A 15,937-nucleotide genomic window follows, 5' to 3' on the forward strand; every position below is an offset into this window, starting at 1 on the left:
TGCACGCCGCTCGGCTGGCCGCCGGCTGCCTCGTCCCTCGCCCCGCCGCAGCCCCGCGCCGCTCCGGCTCCTCTGCCCGGCCGCCGGAGCCCGGGGCGGCCCCGTGCCAGCTGCAGCCCTCGCGGGGGGCACAGGAGCGCGCCGCCCCTTCCCCGGCACGGCCGGGAGCGCCGGCGGCCTCGGCCCCGACCCCGCTCTGCCCGCGGTGCCGTTTGCCCCGCGATAAGGCAGCCCCGCTGTTTGCTCGGCGGGCTGCGGGGACGGGGCCTCGCGGACCTTCGCTCTCCGGGCGCCCGGCTCTCCAGCGCCGCGGAGCCGGCACGGGGCAGGGACCCGCGGTGGAGGCCACGGCACCGGGACCTCCCGGCCGGCTCCGGGAGCGGGTGGCCGGGGCCGAGCCCGGCGCCCGCTCTGCACAGCACGCGTCCCGCTGCGGCATCCCGCGGTGCCGCCAATGCCAAAGACCGTCGCTTGGCTCCGGGCTGCTTTCTCACAAGCCCTGCCGGCTGCATGGCCCCGTTTCCACCCAGAACAGCCCCAGTTCAACACTTCTTTGGGTTATTTCCATCACAAGTCGCACTTAATCCGGGAGAGAGCGCCAGCGTTTTCAGTTCGGCTCTTTCCCCCGAGAAGAGGGGCTGCGGGGAGGAGAAGTACCACGGAAAGCCCCCCCGAGGGAGCGGTGTCCCTAGCTGGGCCGTGCTGCGCGGGGGCTGCGGGGCGCCAGGGCCACGCCGCTCACGCGCCCCGCACTCGTGCCCAGCCGCTCGCAAGCTGCTGACACCAAAGTTTTAAATCAGGAAAGGGGCAGGGAGCGGGCGCGCTGCAATGTTTGCTCTGAAGCAATCGGCCGGTTGCAGAATCGCCGGCAAACAGGGCAGGAACGGGCCTGCCGGGAGGCAGCTGCTCCCGCCGCGGCTCTGCCTCCGCGCGCCCCGGGTCGCAGCGCGGATCGACCCCCGTGCCTGCACCCCCTGCGTTTCTCCTCCCCCCCCCCCCCGAGAGCTCCCCCGCGGCCGTGCTCCACCGGGCAGCGGTGACCCGCTCGCGCGGGCCATGCCTGCGCCGAGGGAGCTGCCGGCCGCCCCAGCCCACCTCTGCTCCCTCCCGGCACCCGGACTCGGAGGCGGAGGCGGTGGGAGCCGGGGCGGGCAGCACCGCCGCGGCGGGAAGGACGGACACGGACCCGGCGTGCAGCACGAGGCTCCCGTTTATTTCTGCCCCGGCGCGGGCCGCGGCCGGGGGGCCTCAGCTCTGGGGCTGCTCGGTGGCGCTGAGGAAGGAGGCCACCTTCTCCTGCACCTCCTTCTCCAGCAGGTCCAGGTGGTCCTCGGCGCCGGCCGTGCCCGACTCCAGCTTGCGCTGCAGCTCCTCCAGCCGCTGCACCAGCTGCTGCCCGAAGAGCTCGCCGTACGGAGCGGCCTGCCGCCGGAAAGCCTCCACCGCGCGCTCCACGTGCTCGTCGAGGCGCTGCGCCAGCGGGGCCAGGCGCTCGCGCAGGCTCTCGCCCTCGGCGCCCAGCGCCTCGCGCAGCTCCCGCGCCAGCGGGCTCAGCCGGGCGCGCAGCTCCTCGCCGCTGGCCGCCAGGCGCCCGCGCAGCTCCGCCGCCGCCCGCTCCGCCCGCAGCGACAGGCGCTCCAGCTGCCGCTCCAGCCCGCCGCGCGCCTCCTGCGCGTAGGGGCCCAGCGCCCGGCGCAGCTCCGCCACGCCGCGCCCCACCTGCGCCGCCAGCTCCTCGGCCGGCGCCGCCAGCCGCCCCTGCAGGCTGGCCACGCCGCCGTCGATCTGCCGCTGCAGCCGCTCGGCGTAGGGGCGCAGCGAGGCGCGGGCGCCGTCGGCCTGCTCCCGCAGCCGCTCCCGCAGCTCGGCGCCGTAGGGCTCCAGCGCCCGCCGCAGCTCCCCGGCGCCGCGGTCCACCTGGGCGCGCAGCTCCTCCGCGTAGGGGCTCAGCTGCGCCCGCAGCCGGCGGATGTTGGCGCCGATCTGCTGGTGCACCTCGTCGGCGTAGGGCGACAGCTTGGCCTGCAGCTCCGCCAGCTCCTGCCGGATCTGCTCCTTCAGCCGCTGCGAGTCCTGCGCCAGCCGGGCCTGCAGCTCCGTGGCGAAGGGCACCAGGCGCTGCTGCAGGTCCGCCGCGTACGAGTTGACGCTCTCCAGGTTGCTCTGGAGCAGGGTGCTGCGGGCAGGAGGGGGTCAGGCGCCCCGCGGCTCGCACCCCCCATCAAACCCCCCCCCCCCGGGGCCACCGGCCGCCCCGCGCCTACTTGAGCTGCTTGGTGAGCTCGGCTTGCTGCAGCTGGTCCACCGTGTCCTTGGCATTGGTGCCCAGCTCCGTGAAGTACTTCCAGATCACCTCGGCCACCTGGTCTGCACTGATGTCGGCCCGCGAGCCTGGGGGCAGGGGGACGCGGGGCTCAGGGCTGGCGCGTCCCCATGGCACCCCAAAGCCCCCCAGCCCGCACCCCCCGCCCCTCACCGGCGACCGCCAGGAGCACCAGCACGAGGGTGGCCGCCTTCGGAGACATCCTGCACGGCGGGGCACGGCTGAGTCTGCGGGAGAGGAGAGCAGGGTGAAGGGACCTGAGAGCAGGCGGCCCCGGGGATGCACCCAGAGGTGCTCCTGGTGATGCACCCAGAGATGCTCCTGGTGATGCACCCGGTGATGCACCCAGAGATGCACCCAGAGGTGCTCCTGGTGATGCACCCAGAGATGCTCCTGGTGATGCACCCGGTGATGCACCCAGAGATGCACCCAGAGGTGCTCCTGGTGATGCACCCGGTGATGCACCCAGAGATGCACCCAGAGGTGCTCCTGGTGATGCTCCCGGTGATGCTCCCGCTGGTCCAGCCCCGGCTCCGCCGCCACAGCCACCTACCTGTGCTGCTGCCGGGCTCCGGTACCTGCCGAGCCGGGGTGCACCCAGCCCGTATTTATACGGCAGCAGCACCCGCGCCGGCGTCCACGCGGGCCTGTGACACACTCCCCGGCTTGGACTTTAGCAAGGTCGTGATGTGGAAGCCGCCTGACGCGTGCGCGCCGCCGTCACCGCCGAGCCCTGCCAGCTCCCCGGCGGGGCACCCGCGCCGGCCCCGCCAGCCTGCCCTGGGCGAGACCCCGTGGCCAGCGCCGCGGCACCCTCCCCGCCGGGGCGGGCTCGGACCCTCCCCGGGCCACCGGCTCTGGGGACCCCGTGCTGCGGCCAAGGGACTGGCCTTGCACACGTTGCACCCGTGCGGCCCCCCCCGCCCGCGCCCGGGGAGGGGGCTGTGCGTGTGTGGCCGTGGGGCGCTGGGCATGTGCCCGGGGGATGCTCGACCCGCCGCGCGGCCCCGGGGACCCGCTGCAGGCCGGCAACCAGCAGCGACGTGTCCCGGCCGGGCAAAGTCCAAGGCTGGCAGGGGGCAAAGATTAGCCGGGGGACAGCGACGCCGAGGTCCAAAGAGCCCGCGGCCACCTCACCTCACCCGCGGCGGGGCCCACGGCGAGGCAGAGCGTCCCGGGGTGCCCCACGCCTGCCGCGTGCGGGCGAGGGCACGGTGCCCACGGCAGCCGGGGCTCTGCAGCCACCGGTGCCCACTGCGACCCTCACCCGGGCGCCGGGGCAGCCTGGGGGCCCCGGCAGAGTGCCAGCTCCTGGGGCTGCTGGATGTCACCCTTGTGCCGGGGGGACGTGCACCGACCCCAGCCCTGTGGCCGCCCGGGGCAGCCGGGGGCCTGCGCCCCGGCGGGGGCCGTGCCCGGGGCGTGCACACGCACCCGCACCCGTGTGCGAGCAGGCACGGGGGCGGCCGGCTCGCCAGCAGCCTTGGCCCCCGGGCGCCGGGGGATTTCTCAACTCCGCGAGGAAGGCAGGCCCCTCCGGAGCGAACGGGGCGGCCGGGAACGCCGCCGTGCGCGCGGCCCCCTCTCCCCACCGGCCGCTGACCTTTGCACAAACGCCCTCGGCCGCGGAGGGTATAAAGGGGGAGCGGGGCCACCCCGGCTGCGCAGAGCCCCCGGCGCAGCGCGGCCAGGTGAGCGGGGCGGCGGGGCTGGGGGGCGGCGGGACGGGCTGGGGGCCGCGGGCGCAAGAGCAGGCGCGAGCCCCGCCGCCACGTGCCGCGCTCTCTCCGCAGCCATGAAGGTCTCGCTGCTGCTCGCGCTCGTCTGCACGGCCGTCCTGGCGGCGGCAGCACGTAAGGGCCGGGCGCGGGCGGCGGGGGGCCGGGGCCGGGGCCGGGGGCGCAGCACGGGGACGTCCCGGCCCCGGCGCCCCGGCGCGCCGGCCCCGCGACGGCGGCTTGTGTTGCAGGGAGCGAGGGGCCCGGGGAGCCGGCGGCGCTGGCGACGAGGGTGCAGGAGTACGTGCGGCAGGCCGCCGACGTGGCCAAGAGCGTCTTCACCACCGTGCACGAGTCGGAGGCGGCGCAGCATGCCAGGTGCCCCCGCCGCGCCCCGCCAGCCCGGGGCCCCGGGACCGAGCGCCCGGCGGCCCCTGACCGCCCCGTCCCCTTGCAGGAAATGGCTGGAGGACAACGCGGCGCTGGCGAAGCAGCAGCTGGCCTGGCTGAAGGAGCGCCTCGGCGAGCTGTGGAAGCGGACGCCGGCGGCGTAGCCCCTCGGCACGCTGCCGGGGCCGGCGGCGGGGCGGGGGGGAGCGGCGGGCCCGCCGCCGGGCGGTTGTGGCAATAAAGCGGAGCTGAAGCCAGACGCGTGGCTGGGGTCACTGGCGCGGCACGGGGGCGCGAGGAGGAGCGCGGCGAGGAAGGGCACAGGGTGGGACGAAAGCGATGCACTGGGGCGGCGATGCACCGCGCGTTGCACCGGCAGTGAGCGGGGAGCCACCTGCAACGGCAGGACGAGGTGTCGGGCCCTTCCCAGCCCAGTGCAAACCCCTGAGCACTGGCAGAGCCGTGCACGGCGCTGAGTCCGGCCCCAGGGTCGCCCACGCCGCCCAGCACCGGGGCAGCAGCGAGCCCCACTGCGCCCGGGCACTCGCTGGCTCGAGGGCTCCGGCAGCAGCAGGGAGCACCCGCACCGCAGGCTCCCCTGCACTGCAGCCCCCGTGCCCCAGCCGGCTCCCTGCAGCCCCCGTGCCCCAGCCAGCTCCCTGCAGCCCCCACAGCCCCCCTCCCCAGCCCCCCGCTGCACCAGCGCCCCGCGGGGTGCAGCTGAGCCCCGAGCCCGCTCGCTGCACGGGTGCCCGCAGGCGGCCTGCCCCCCCTCCAGAATCCACTGCAAAGAGTGAGCGAGCTCCAATAACTTAAGTCGTGTTTATTTGACAAGAGAAAGGCAAAGCTGAGGCAGACCCCGGCTGGGGGAGGAGGACAGGGGTCCCCGCGGAGGAGCGCCCGGGGCCGGTCCCCCCCTTCCCCGGGCGCGACGCTCCGGGCAGGGCTGGGGGCGGCCGCGCCGGCCGGCGGCTCAGGCCACGCTCTTCTGGAGGTCGTCCAGGAGGCTGAGGAAGCGGGACTTGAGGTTCTCGGCGTAGGGGGTGAGGCGCTCCTTGAGGTCCTGCACCAGGGGCGTCACCTTCTCGCGGAAGTTGCTGAGCTGCTCCACCGCCTTGGCCTGGTACTCGGCGGCCTGGGGGATGCCCTTCTCCCGGATCTCCTCCAGCTTCTGGCTGAGCTTCTGCCGCAGCTCGTCGCTGTAGGGCGCCAGGTTCTTGCGCAGCTCCTCCACGTGCCCGCGCAGGCGGTCCCGCGCCTCCTCGGCCACCGGCGTCAGCTTCTCCTGGATCAGCTCCAGCTTCTGCTTGGTGAGCTCCTTGAACTCCTGGGCCACGGGCTCCAGGCGCTGGCGGTACTGCTCCACCTCCTCCGTCCACTTCTGCGAGAAGCGGTCCAGAAAGGGCCGGATCTTCTCCTTCACCTCCTCCAGGTCCTTGCTCAGCTCCTTGCGCAGGGCCTCCGTGTCCTTCTGCCACATCTCCCGCATCTCCTTGTAGTAGGGCGCCATGTCCTCGCGCAGCTTGGCCGCGGCCGCGCTCAGCGTGTCCAGGTTGTCGGCCAGCTTCAGGCTAGGGAGAGCGGAGCGGCGGGTCACGCACGGCCCGGGACCCGGGGACCCGGCCATGGCCACGGCCCCGGCGGCCGCCCCGGCGCGCGCCGCCCCACTTACTCGAGCTGCTTGCCCACGGCGGAGGCCTCGAACTGGGCGATGGCATCCTTGCTGCTGGCCTTCAGCGTCTCCAGGTAGACGTCCAGCATGTCCCGGAGGCGGTCCAGCGGCTCCTGCGGCTCATCGTGCTGCCAGAAGTAGCGGGCCTGGGTGCCTGCGGGGCAGAGCGCGCCGCGCTGAGGACGGGCGTCCGGACGCAGCACGGGGCACGGCGGCCGCTCCCGGCCCCGCGTGCGTGCGCTGGGCTGCCCCGTCCTGCCCCGCGCCCCGGCGCCCGCCGCCGCCGCGCCCGCACCTACCCGTCAGGGACAGCAGGGCGAGGGCCACCACCACGGCTCTCATCCTGGGGCTCGACCTGGGGGCAGAGCGAGGGAGCTGGGTGCCGGCAGCCCCGGGAGGGCCGCCGGGCCCCCAGCGCTGCCGGGGGGAAAGCGGAGCCCCGGCGGGCGCACCCGCCCCGGCACGCCGGGAGGGAGCCGAGGAGGCGACCGGGGAGCGCAGGCGCTTACCAGCTCCGTGCTGCTGCTGCTGCTGCTGCTGCTGCTGCGCTGCCGGCCGTCCCGTGTGAGCCCGCTGCCTCCCCGCCGCCGCTATTTATGCAGGAGGGGAGATAAGGCAGCGCCGCGGAGCGGGGAATCGCCGCGCGGCGCGGGCGAGGCGAGGCGGCGCGCAGAGTCCAAGGATCGTGGCCCGGCAGCGCCGACTTGGCAGGGGCGGCCGAGCAAACAGGAACTCCCCGCGGGCCGCGGCTCGCGCGCCAAGCAGCCTGTTTACGTGCCGGGTGACCCAGATTCCTGCCCGCTGCTTCGGCCCCGCCGGGGCCTCTCGGCAGCCCCTGGGTCTTGGACGGCGGCCCGGACGCGACGTTTAGACCCGCGGGGATTTGGCCTGCCGCGCCCCAGCCCCTCGTCTCCCTCTCGCCGCCGTCTCAGAGCGCTGCCCCGTCCTTCCCCGAGCCGGTGGGGCTCGCGCCGGCCATGCCACCCCTGCAACCCGCATTCCCCGGCACGGCCCGGAGCCGGGGTTGGCCGCACGCTCGCCCCAGCCCTCCCCAGGACCCGGCCGTCGGGCAAAGGCTTGCGCCGCGCTGCGCAGCCGCCCAGGGCACCCCAGGGCCACTCGGCCTTGCAGGGATGCTCCGGAAGCTCTCGGGGGAGCAGCTTTGCCCTTCCCCGCCGCTCCCTTCCTGCGCCCATCGCAGCTCCTGCCGTGCAGCCGCGCGGCTCCCGGCTTTGGCGGGACGTACTTGGCAAAGCGGGTTTAGCCCCCAGCGCCGGGTTTCCCTGCCCCAGGAGGGACGCAGATGGATGCAGCAGACCCCCGGGTCAAATGCTGCGGCCTGCGGAGGGGGCGAGGCCGGGCGGGCCGGGAGCTGCGCGCCTTGAGGCAGGAAACGGGGGAGCGAGGGACCAGAGGGCTGGAGAAAGCAGCAAGGAGCTCGGCACTGCAACGGGTCACCGAGGCCCCGTCTGAAGTCCGAGGGAGCAAAGTCCAGCTGGGAAAAGCCGGGAAGGGGCCACGCACCCTACGGCATCGCACACCCCAGGAAGCAGGGCCGGGCGCTGCGTGCCGCGGCGTGGGCTGGCATCAGCGCTGCTGCGGGGAGCGAGACGGGGCCCCTGCGCTGGGGCCGTGGCAGCAGCTCCGCGGCGGCAGGAACCCGCCGCAGCCGCACACCGCTCCGCCGCGTGATGAGTCAGCCGCCGCGCAGCCCCGCTGCCGCTGCCTGCGCCGGAGGTCACGGCGCCGCGGGGGTGCAGGGACGAAAAGGCAGCAATTTCAGGAAAACATCTCGCAGCGGGGCAGCATCGCGCCCCGCCGCTCCTCCCCGCGCTGCCGGGAGCTGCAGAGGCGCAGCACGCGCCCAAGCGCGGGGCCCGCGTGCTCCGGGCACCCCCGGCCGCAGGGGCACCCTGGAGCCTCGACCCCGCCGGGTGCCCGGGGAGCCCGGTGGCGCGAGGCCGTCCCGCCTCCGCAGCTGGCATTGAGCAACAAGGCAAACACGAGGCCACGGCAGATCATAATCATGGTTTTATTTGTCATGATCCCACTGTCCAACTAATTGACTAGTTGCAAGTGACCCACAAAAAAATGGACTGAAGATTTTTACTGAAACTTTAGTCCAACGTAAATGAGGGAGAAAAAAAATACTTCTGACATTTCCAAAAAACAGAAATAATAGCAAAGTATATTAATATACATTCAACATATACTGCGCGTATTGATTACTACAATACAAAGCAATGATAAAAAAAGTGTGATACTGCGAAATGGCACGGTTAAGCGAGTCCCTGCTTTTTCGGATGCTTGCTGTAGGGTGGCTGTCAACTCTCCCAGAAATACAGTGTCATGTAAACAAAAGGAAAACAACTCAAAGGTACAGAGCAAAAGGCTTTCAGTGTTTCTCGGCATCTTCCCGCTGCAGTCCGGCAGCCCTGCCCGGTTCCCCGCGCCCCCCCCCGACCCGCACACATATGCCACCTATTTCACAAGGTTCAGAAACGCAACTCGAGAGCTAGACACCGACAAAACCCGCGCGACACTAGGCTTCCAGCAGAAACGCTGACCTGGGAGATAGCGCCTGTCAGCTGCAGACCTTCCCTCCTTTCCGCTTTCGGGGATCGCAGGTCCATGTAGCACTATTTTCTTTGGGGGCAGGGGAGGAGGAGGGAGGACGGGGAAGAGGCATTGGTAACGGTAGCAAATTAACCTTTGCCATGCTGGTTTCACACTTCCTTCTGTGCAAATTCAGGAGGGCTGGATCGATTTTTCCTTTTTAAAAAATATCCCAAAAAAGTGTCAATGTGAAGATTTTCTGTTGTAGCTCGTAAAGTTCAAGGCAATGATGACACCGAACACTCCCCGGGCCCCGACTGCTGGAGGGGGCTTTGCTTTCTAGCAGTCAAGGAGAGAATTCAAAGGAGAACAAAGAGGAGATCTATGCACGTTGGAACTGTATAAAGGAGAATACCACTTTCGCCACTGGCACGAGAGAGAAAACCAGTCACAATTACAATGTCATTAAAAGAAATAAAATACTTTGAACAAAAGGTGCAAGTCACAATTCATATAGAACAGAATCTAGTTAAAAATTTCTCTCAAACAGAAATTCCTTTTGCCTTTTATTAATAACAATAATAATAAAACAACATTTACCAAAAAACAATTCCTACGTGATCAGGAGGAAAAGCTAAGAAAACAAAGAAAATCTGTCTTCCCTACATTAAGCTGGGAAAAAAGAAAAGAAAGAAAAGTTGTACATGGATTTGAAAAGAAAAGGTTAACGGGGTGGGGGGGGGCAGGGGGAAGAAATGATCCTTTTACACAATAACAAAATGAAATAAAGAACAGAAGCAGACGAAGAGGAGACGAAAAGCGTATTGCACCAGGGGTGGGTGTTCCCCACCTGCCGGAGCCCCGGGGCGGGACGCGCCGTGGGCCGCACCGCAGGGCCGGGCAGGCTGCCGCCTCCGCTCCTCGCGTTGCTCCCACGCTCCGGGCCCTTCCCAGTGCAAAGGGTTAAAGGGTGGAAGGACGGCACGGAGCCGGCTCTGCGCCGAGGCCGCCGCACTCGGCTCGCTCCGGGCCGGCCCCCCGGCCCTGCCGCGGCACAGAGCTCCCGCCCGCCTCGCCCTCCCCGCCGAGGGGGCTCCGGGAGGGCAGTCCCGTCCGCTCGACCCGCTGCCGGGCCCTCGAGCGGAGACGGGCGGAGGGCGAGGGCGGCCCCACGTCCCCCTGGGCCTGCCCGGCCCGGGACGGGGAAAGCCCTCCGAAGCAGACGCAGCGCTCGGGCTCCGTGAATCCTCCGCCGACGTGCAGGACTCGGGTTCTCTGGTTACCTCTGTGATAGCTGGAGTTACAGGCAAATATGGCAAAAACGAAAGAAACCAAAGGAACACACACTGGATGAACTGATTATGAGGAAAGGGGCCATGGTATTCCAGTTAGTCAGAAATACTACGGCAATTTGGCGCAATGCTGCTAGATACTGTTGGTTTAAAATGGACCTTTTCATTTCAAAGCTGTACGTAAAACCTGCAAGAGAGAGAGAAGAAGCAGAGCTGTGTTAGAGGACACCACAGGAAGGCAATTCTGCTTCCACAGCCCTTTACCAGTTGCCCCAGTCCAGACCCACCAGCTCTGCCCCAGAATAGCACAGCAAAAAAATAGAGGAAGCAGCGCTGTCCCTGGGTGACCACAGGCGACAGCAGACAGCCACGAGGGCAGAAGCTCGCAGCTGCCAGCCCTGTGCCAAGATTAGAGCATGCTGACAGGGAAGGAGGCACCCAAGGAAGCCAGGCCAAGAGGCCTGCGCCTCTGCCACCAAGGCAACCCCGGAGCGGGGACACAGCCAGAGGGGAGAAGGAGGGCGCCTGAATACTTACTCCCTCCTCGTTACACCCCTGCCTGCTCCATCCCGAAGGGCACCTCCGGGTGCTTGTAGCTCAGTAGGACGTCTGTAATACATGTCGATGGGTAACAAGAAGTGTTTAGATGCTGGTTGCCGTCGCCCAGGTTGGGATGCTCTTGACCTTCCAAACCGTCCCCGCACTCTGCAAGAGCAAAGAACAGCGTCGGTTTGCACAAAGAGCCCCGCGGAGTTAAAGCTGCTGCAGATGTGCGGATTCTGCAGAGCGTGCTCTCCGTGGCTCAGGCCAGCTGCGGAGGTTGCCCCCGTTCCTCCAGGAAGTCTAGGTCGCTGTTGCCACGAGTCCGGGCCCTGGCTGACGGCAGCACCCAAGGGGGGAAGCTCTGCAAGCCGTCGCAGGTTCACAGAGCACACTGGGGTCAGGGGGATGGTTGAGGCACCCATCCAAGCCGCAAGCACAGTAAGAAGCTGAAGAGCTCTTTTTAATTCTGTTTATCCAACAAGTATTATCAAGAGAGGAATACGAGCACATCGGCAAGCTCCTGCTCGTGAGTGACGGCCAAGCCTTCGGCCCCCGCAGTTCTGCCAAAGCACAGCTATCACCCCCTTCTCAGCCACCCTTGAGGCAGCACGCGTCCCCGGCAGCCTGCGTCCCCACCCTGCAGGCCCTGCTCACTGGGACGGGGCAGAGACAGCCTCGCAGCCCGCACCGCCCTCTCAGGCGCAGCAACGCGGACTCTCCCCAATTCCTGACCCACACCCTAAGCAGTCCCGTGTGCTCCACGAGACGCCTCCGCAGCCCGGCCAGCCCTTACCCTCACTCTCCCTGTCACGCAGCTGCTGACTGGCCATGAGTGACGACTGGCTGAGGACAGCGTCCGACATCCGAGCAGAGCTTAGTGCTTTTCCCGCCATCAAACTCATTCCAGGCAAGTTATCTAGCTGCACCTGTGGAGACAAGGGTATGCGAGTCAAAGGGGGCTTGGAAAGACCCTGCACGCTGCTGCTCCCCCCGCCCCGATACCTCTGACGGGCGGCCTGGGGAGTCCGCGCAAGCCGTCAGTGGGGACTTCCAAGTACAAGCAGAAAGCGTCCCTCGGGGACAGCTCGGGCACAGCCGACGTCGCCTCAGCGCGTACAAGCGGACTGGGCAACCCAAGTCCCTTACAGACCGACACCTCACTAATGAGGGGAGAGCCCTTCTCTTCCAGCGCGCTCGGGAGCTGTAGCAGAGAGCGCTGTAAGCTCTGACGCGACTGCTCCCAGAGGGCCAGCACACGGAGGAAGCAAAGCGGCTGCCCTCCGCCAGGCTCTCGGCCGTCACGGCCAGGTTGCTCGGCAGCACCGCAGAACCCGGCACGGGGCCCCGGTCGCCCCTAGCGCCCGCCGCAGCCGGAGCCCAGCCTGGTGCACCCCAGCCGATCTCCTCGGAAACACCACGGGGGAAAAGGGTGCGAGGGCGACAGCAGCCAGCCCTGGGGCAAACCGGGCAACGCGCCGGGAAAGGAGCAGCACTTCCACATTGGTCTCTGCCGGCATTATTTCGGTATTCAGCAAACTGGGCGTACTAAGTGAAGTGTCCCCCCCAGCATTTAATTCCCAGCAGCCTCGCAGAGCGGGAAGCTGTCTGTTCTACACTGGACACCTCGGACATAACCCACACGCTTCAGGGAAGCTCCGCACTGTCTTAAGACCTGCCAGGCACAGGCCTCTCAAACCTACGTAGGCATCATCACTGTTCTGTATGGTGTGATGTCTCTGCAGGGTCCTGGGCCGCGGGTGCTCGCTGGACGCCGGTCGTGCAGGGTAGCCCAGGCCGTTGTGGTCAGGCACCTGCATCGCTTGTCCAGGAGAACTCCTGTCCATACAGTTCCCTACGATGGATTCTTGGAAATCAGACAGGAGAGAAAAGTGACAGATTAGTACAAGGAACCGGCAGCTCTCAGTGACATGCCGCACCACAACGCTGTGCGGTCTCACAGCTCTGATGGCACGGACATGCGCTCATCAGTGAAAGAGCAGCACGCTGCTGCCGGTGAAAAGGCAACCACCCGGCTGTTCCTGTTCGAGCGATGTGCAAGAGCCCCACAGCACAGGAGCCAGCCCCTCTCCAACTGCCCTCCTGCACTGCCTTCCTCCCCCAGAGCCCGAGCTCAGCCTGCAGCCTCCTCCTCCCTGCATCGCCCACGCCACGCAGGGGAGGAGGGAGAGGTGTCTCCCAACCTCCCGTCGGGGATGTTCCAGCAGGGCCACTTGGCAACTGCCAGCAACACACACAGCCTTGCTGGAGGAGCTGCCAGGTATCAGCTTTTATCTGATGACTTCTCCCTGCCCTCCCGCAATCTGGCTGTCGGAGTACATGAGTGTTCTGCCTGGCAAAGTCCATCTGCACCGCAAGCTCTTATGTCCGAGGGTAAAGGCTACATTCCTATCGAGCAAAACCCAGCGTCATCAAGTACATGATGTTTTGAATAAAGTACCGAGCTATGGAGAAGCCTAGCCTCCATTCTGATGCATGTAAACAGCGCTCTCGCCATGAGTAGCTCTCGGGAGCACAAACATGCGGACGTGGCCAGAAGCGCTAGGGAGTCACCCACAAACGACAGGGCTGCAGGTAGATCCCCAAGTCCTAATCTGGTTTGGTGGTTTGGAGATTTGGTCAGCAGGAAGCAACGTCCCAGGAGTGCCAGCTGCAGCACGCTTCCTGGCTGGGACTGCAAACTGGGAGGTGCGAGAAGCACACTCCCCACGGACATGTGTCTGTAAACATACCAAAAACTTTCCAACCCAAATCTACGATCCGAGCACTATTTGCAGGCACGCAAACATCTTCAGCACATCAGTTCAAATGCCCTTCCCTATAGGAATGTAGCACCCTATGTCACAGATATTGCAGTACTGCGAGACACACTTCAGGAGGAAACCAGAAATGCAGCTGGCCTTTCTCTTCTTTTGCACAACCACAAGGTTAAGTTCGGTTAATAGTTCGGCTTTCCCGGAAAAGCAAGAAACAAAACACGAGGCACGCTGGAAAATAAAGCGTTGGAAGGAGCGGGGAAGCGCCACCCACGCACCGCTCGCGCTGCTGCTCCAACTGTGGCAACGGTTCTTTGAGCGGGCAGATGTCAGCAACCCACTCCCGCAGCTCCGCAAACAACTGCGGTGCAAAACTGCTGTCAGAGCAAGACAGGCTAAGAGCGACCGGGCCCAGCAGCGAGCCCTCGGCAGCAGCCCGCACTCCCAAGGTGACAAGGGGGGGGGGGCAGGGGGGGATAAATTCCCTCTGAGCTGCAACTGCAAACAAACAGGGTCCTGACCCAGAGGAAAATCCAGCACTCCCAGTTCCCCGAACACTAGCATCTCTCAGGATCCAGCTCCGGCAGCAGAGGTAGAAGGCCTGAATTCTCCTTCCCTTCCCCGCTCCGGTCACACTCCGGTAGACCAAACCCGCAGCAAGAGTATCTTTTATCCACATATCCGTAACAGATCTAGCCCCTGCACTAGCTGGTCTTTGTGCATGAGCGCAGCATGTGACACTGGCAGTGTGCACAGTGCCACCGCAGCCAGCTGCCGAGCGCCAAGGAAAGCCGCTTTCCCACGGGCACTATTCCCAGTGCTTTGTGACAGCTAGAATGGAACAAATCTGTAGCGGAGTCATTCAGACGCGGTTTAGTGGCATCCTAAACAAATTTGGTTGATGCTCTCGCAATCTCCAGTTACTGTCTGTGGCGGACGCTCAGACAAGCCAGGGCTTTTCCGTCAGGGTCCACATGGTCCCTTAGAGGGTACAGATACTCCTGAGTCACTGCAAAGCTGCATCCCACCTTCTAGTGGAAAACACGTCTGATATAAGCTGTGCAAGAAGAGGAGATACCTGCCCTTTCAAGAAGGTGGGCAGCCTCTGACAGCAGTACAGTGAAAATGACTGGATAGCTCAGAGACACGGCTAAGCCAGCCTTTCGGAGGGGCAGGCAGCCGGCAGGAAAGAGCATCACGCTTGTTCGGGTTTAGCTCTCCTCCTGCCATTCTGTAGTGCCTGGGCACGGCACTCGATAACATTTGGGTTGCACTATACGCAGCTGAATGAAACACAGACGCATTAGTGGTATCTACATTGAGGTTTTATAGGATTTAATTATAGATAAGTGTACCTAGCTGCTTAGCTGTCTCGTCCATTTGAAACTGAAGGAGCCCAGGCCAGATTCCAAGTGGGTTATTAAAAGCAGGAGGAAAGTCTGGGCAGCTACATCTCCGAACAGAGTTTACTACACGAGCCCTCCAAACAGCCCCTGTCAGAAGGGCTTACACAATACTATTTGTAAACATTTACTTGCTTTTACTCATTTACAAAGTCTTGTCGTCTAAAGTCCTCCTCCCTTGTGTAACCGGTTCTAGCACCACCAGTACCGAGGCAGAAATTTGGCTTCTGACTTCGTTAAATCTTGGCGTCTCACATAGAGCTCATCTAACTGTGCCTACAGTATTACGCTATGAACTTACGGTTCAACAGAAAAAGGAGCTCTGGAGCTTACAAACTCTGCTTAACCCGGCGTAATTCTTCCCTTTCGTGCCCCAAGCACAGCAGGGAAGTTGAGGTCTGACAGAAAACACATCAGTAACCCAACACTTAAAAGCACTTCAGAAAAGCCATGCCTTGTCCTTACCCGCCTGCCTCGACTTGGCGGGGCCAAGGCCTGGGCTGCCCGCTCTGCCCTCTGAGCGGGTCTTTTCCAGCGCGGTCCTCTCCCCCCAAGCCTGTGCTGTGTCCCCAGACAAAGCAGCCGTGGGCTCTCTGTGCCGAGGGAAAGCTCGTGGCTTCAGACCCAGCACAGCTCAGTCCTGCAGTGGATACCAATCTGCCCACTTCAGCCTGGAAAAGCCTCTCTTCAGAGCCATCATGAGGAGGAGGCAGGATTTTGTTTGTCATAAAGAGAAGGCCTGCAATTACAGCTCTGGGAGGGATTTTACACTTACAACACATCACTGCCAGTGCAGTCACCAAGGAGCAAGGACGCAACTGTTTGCAGCTGGGAGAAAAGGTCTTCAGATGCTAATGGCAAGTTGAGCAAACCTCACTTTCTTCAGAACCAACCCCTTCTAGTTCAAGCAGGGCTAAAATCTTGCTAGCGCTGCTTCCTGAAGTGCCGGAGGAGCTAGTGCAAGACGGACTTAGCAATGAAGGCATTTATCACTGTTCTTACAGCGCGTGTTTATTGAAGCTTTAGCAATGCCTGGACTCAAGGGTCTGCTCACGAGGGAAGGAGTACACCACTGCAGCTGGGGGTAGGCTGGTGACTTAACTCCTTCTAGTCTGTTGTTCGCAGAGGATGGGAGATGTCACCAGCGAGAACTAACAACAGTTCGCAGCATCTCTGAAAGGGCAGCAGGACTCTAGGACCTCTTGTCTTTACCTGCCCCACAAGTGGGTCAGTTTCTAAGCCCAGAACCTGGTCCGGTTCTCTCCC

General features: G+C 65.1%; 3 protein-coding genes across 9 annotated transcripts in view; all 3 read right to left on the reverse strand.

Moving 5' to 3' along the window:
- Window positions 1–1,192: 1,192 nt before the first annotated feature.
- Window positions 1,193–2,549, reverse strand: APOA4 (apolipoprotein A4). The gene is made up of 3 exons (XM_064524173.1): window positions 2,477–2,549; window positions 2,265–2,391; window positions 1,193–2,176 (listed from the first exon to the last, which is right to left on the reverse strand). The coding sequence occupies exons 1-3, from the start codon at window positions 2,523–2,525 to the stop codon at window positions 1,249–1,251; spliced, it is 1,104 nt and encodes a 367-aa protein (XP_064380243.1). The 5' UTR covers window positions 2,526–2,549; the 3' UTR covers window positions 1,193–1,248.
- A 2,690-nt stretch (window positions 2,550–5,239) lies between these two features.
- On the reverse strand, window positions 5,240–6,650 carry APOA1 (apolipoprotein A1). Its single transcript, XM_026107485.2, has 4 exons — window positions 6,613–6,650; window positions 6,403–6,458; window positions 6,104–6,257; window positions 5,240–6,002 (listed from the first exon to the last, which is right to left on the reverse strand). Exons 2-4 carry the CDS (start codon window positions 6,443–6,445, stop codon window positions 5,405–5,407), a joined length of 795 nt encoding a protein of 264 aa, XP_025963270.1. The 5' UTR covers window positions 6,446–6,458; window positions 6,613–6,650; the 3' UTR covers window positions 5,240–5,404.
- A 1,466-nt stretch (window positions 6,651–8,116) lies between these two features.
- The window catches only part of SIK3 (SIK family kinase 3), a 104,724-nt gene continuing 96,903 nt past the window's right edge, over window positions 8,117–15,937 (reverse strand). For all 7 annotated transcript variants that reach the window (XM_064524178.1, XM_064524177.1, XM_064524176.1 and 4 more), the window contains 4 exons: window positions 12,195–12,358; window positions 11,288–11,420; window positions 10,489–10,656; window positions 8,117–10,138 (listed from right to left, as the gene is read on the reverse strand). In XM_064524178.1, the coding sequence (XP_064380248.1) occupies window positions 10,499–10,656; window positions 11,288–11,420; window positions 12,195–12,358 (455 nt within the window). In that variant the 3' untranslated portion in view covers window positions 8,117–10,138; window positions 10,489–10,498. The remainder of the gene's footprint in view (window positions 10,139–10,488; window positions 10,657–11,287; window positions 11,421–12,194; window positions 12,359–15,937) is intronic.

Source organism: Dromaius novaehollandiae, chromosome 21 (assembly GCF_036370855.1).
Source record: "Dromaius novaehollandiae isolate bDroNov1 chromosome 21, bDroNov1.hap1, whole genome shotgun sequence".
In the NCBI taxonomy this organism is placed as follows: Eukaryota; Metazoa; Chordata; class Aves; order Casuariiformes; family Dromaiidae; genus Dromaius; species Dromaius novaehollandiae.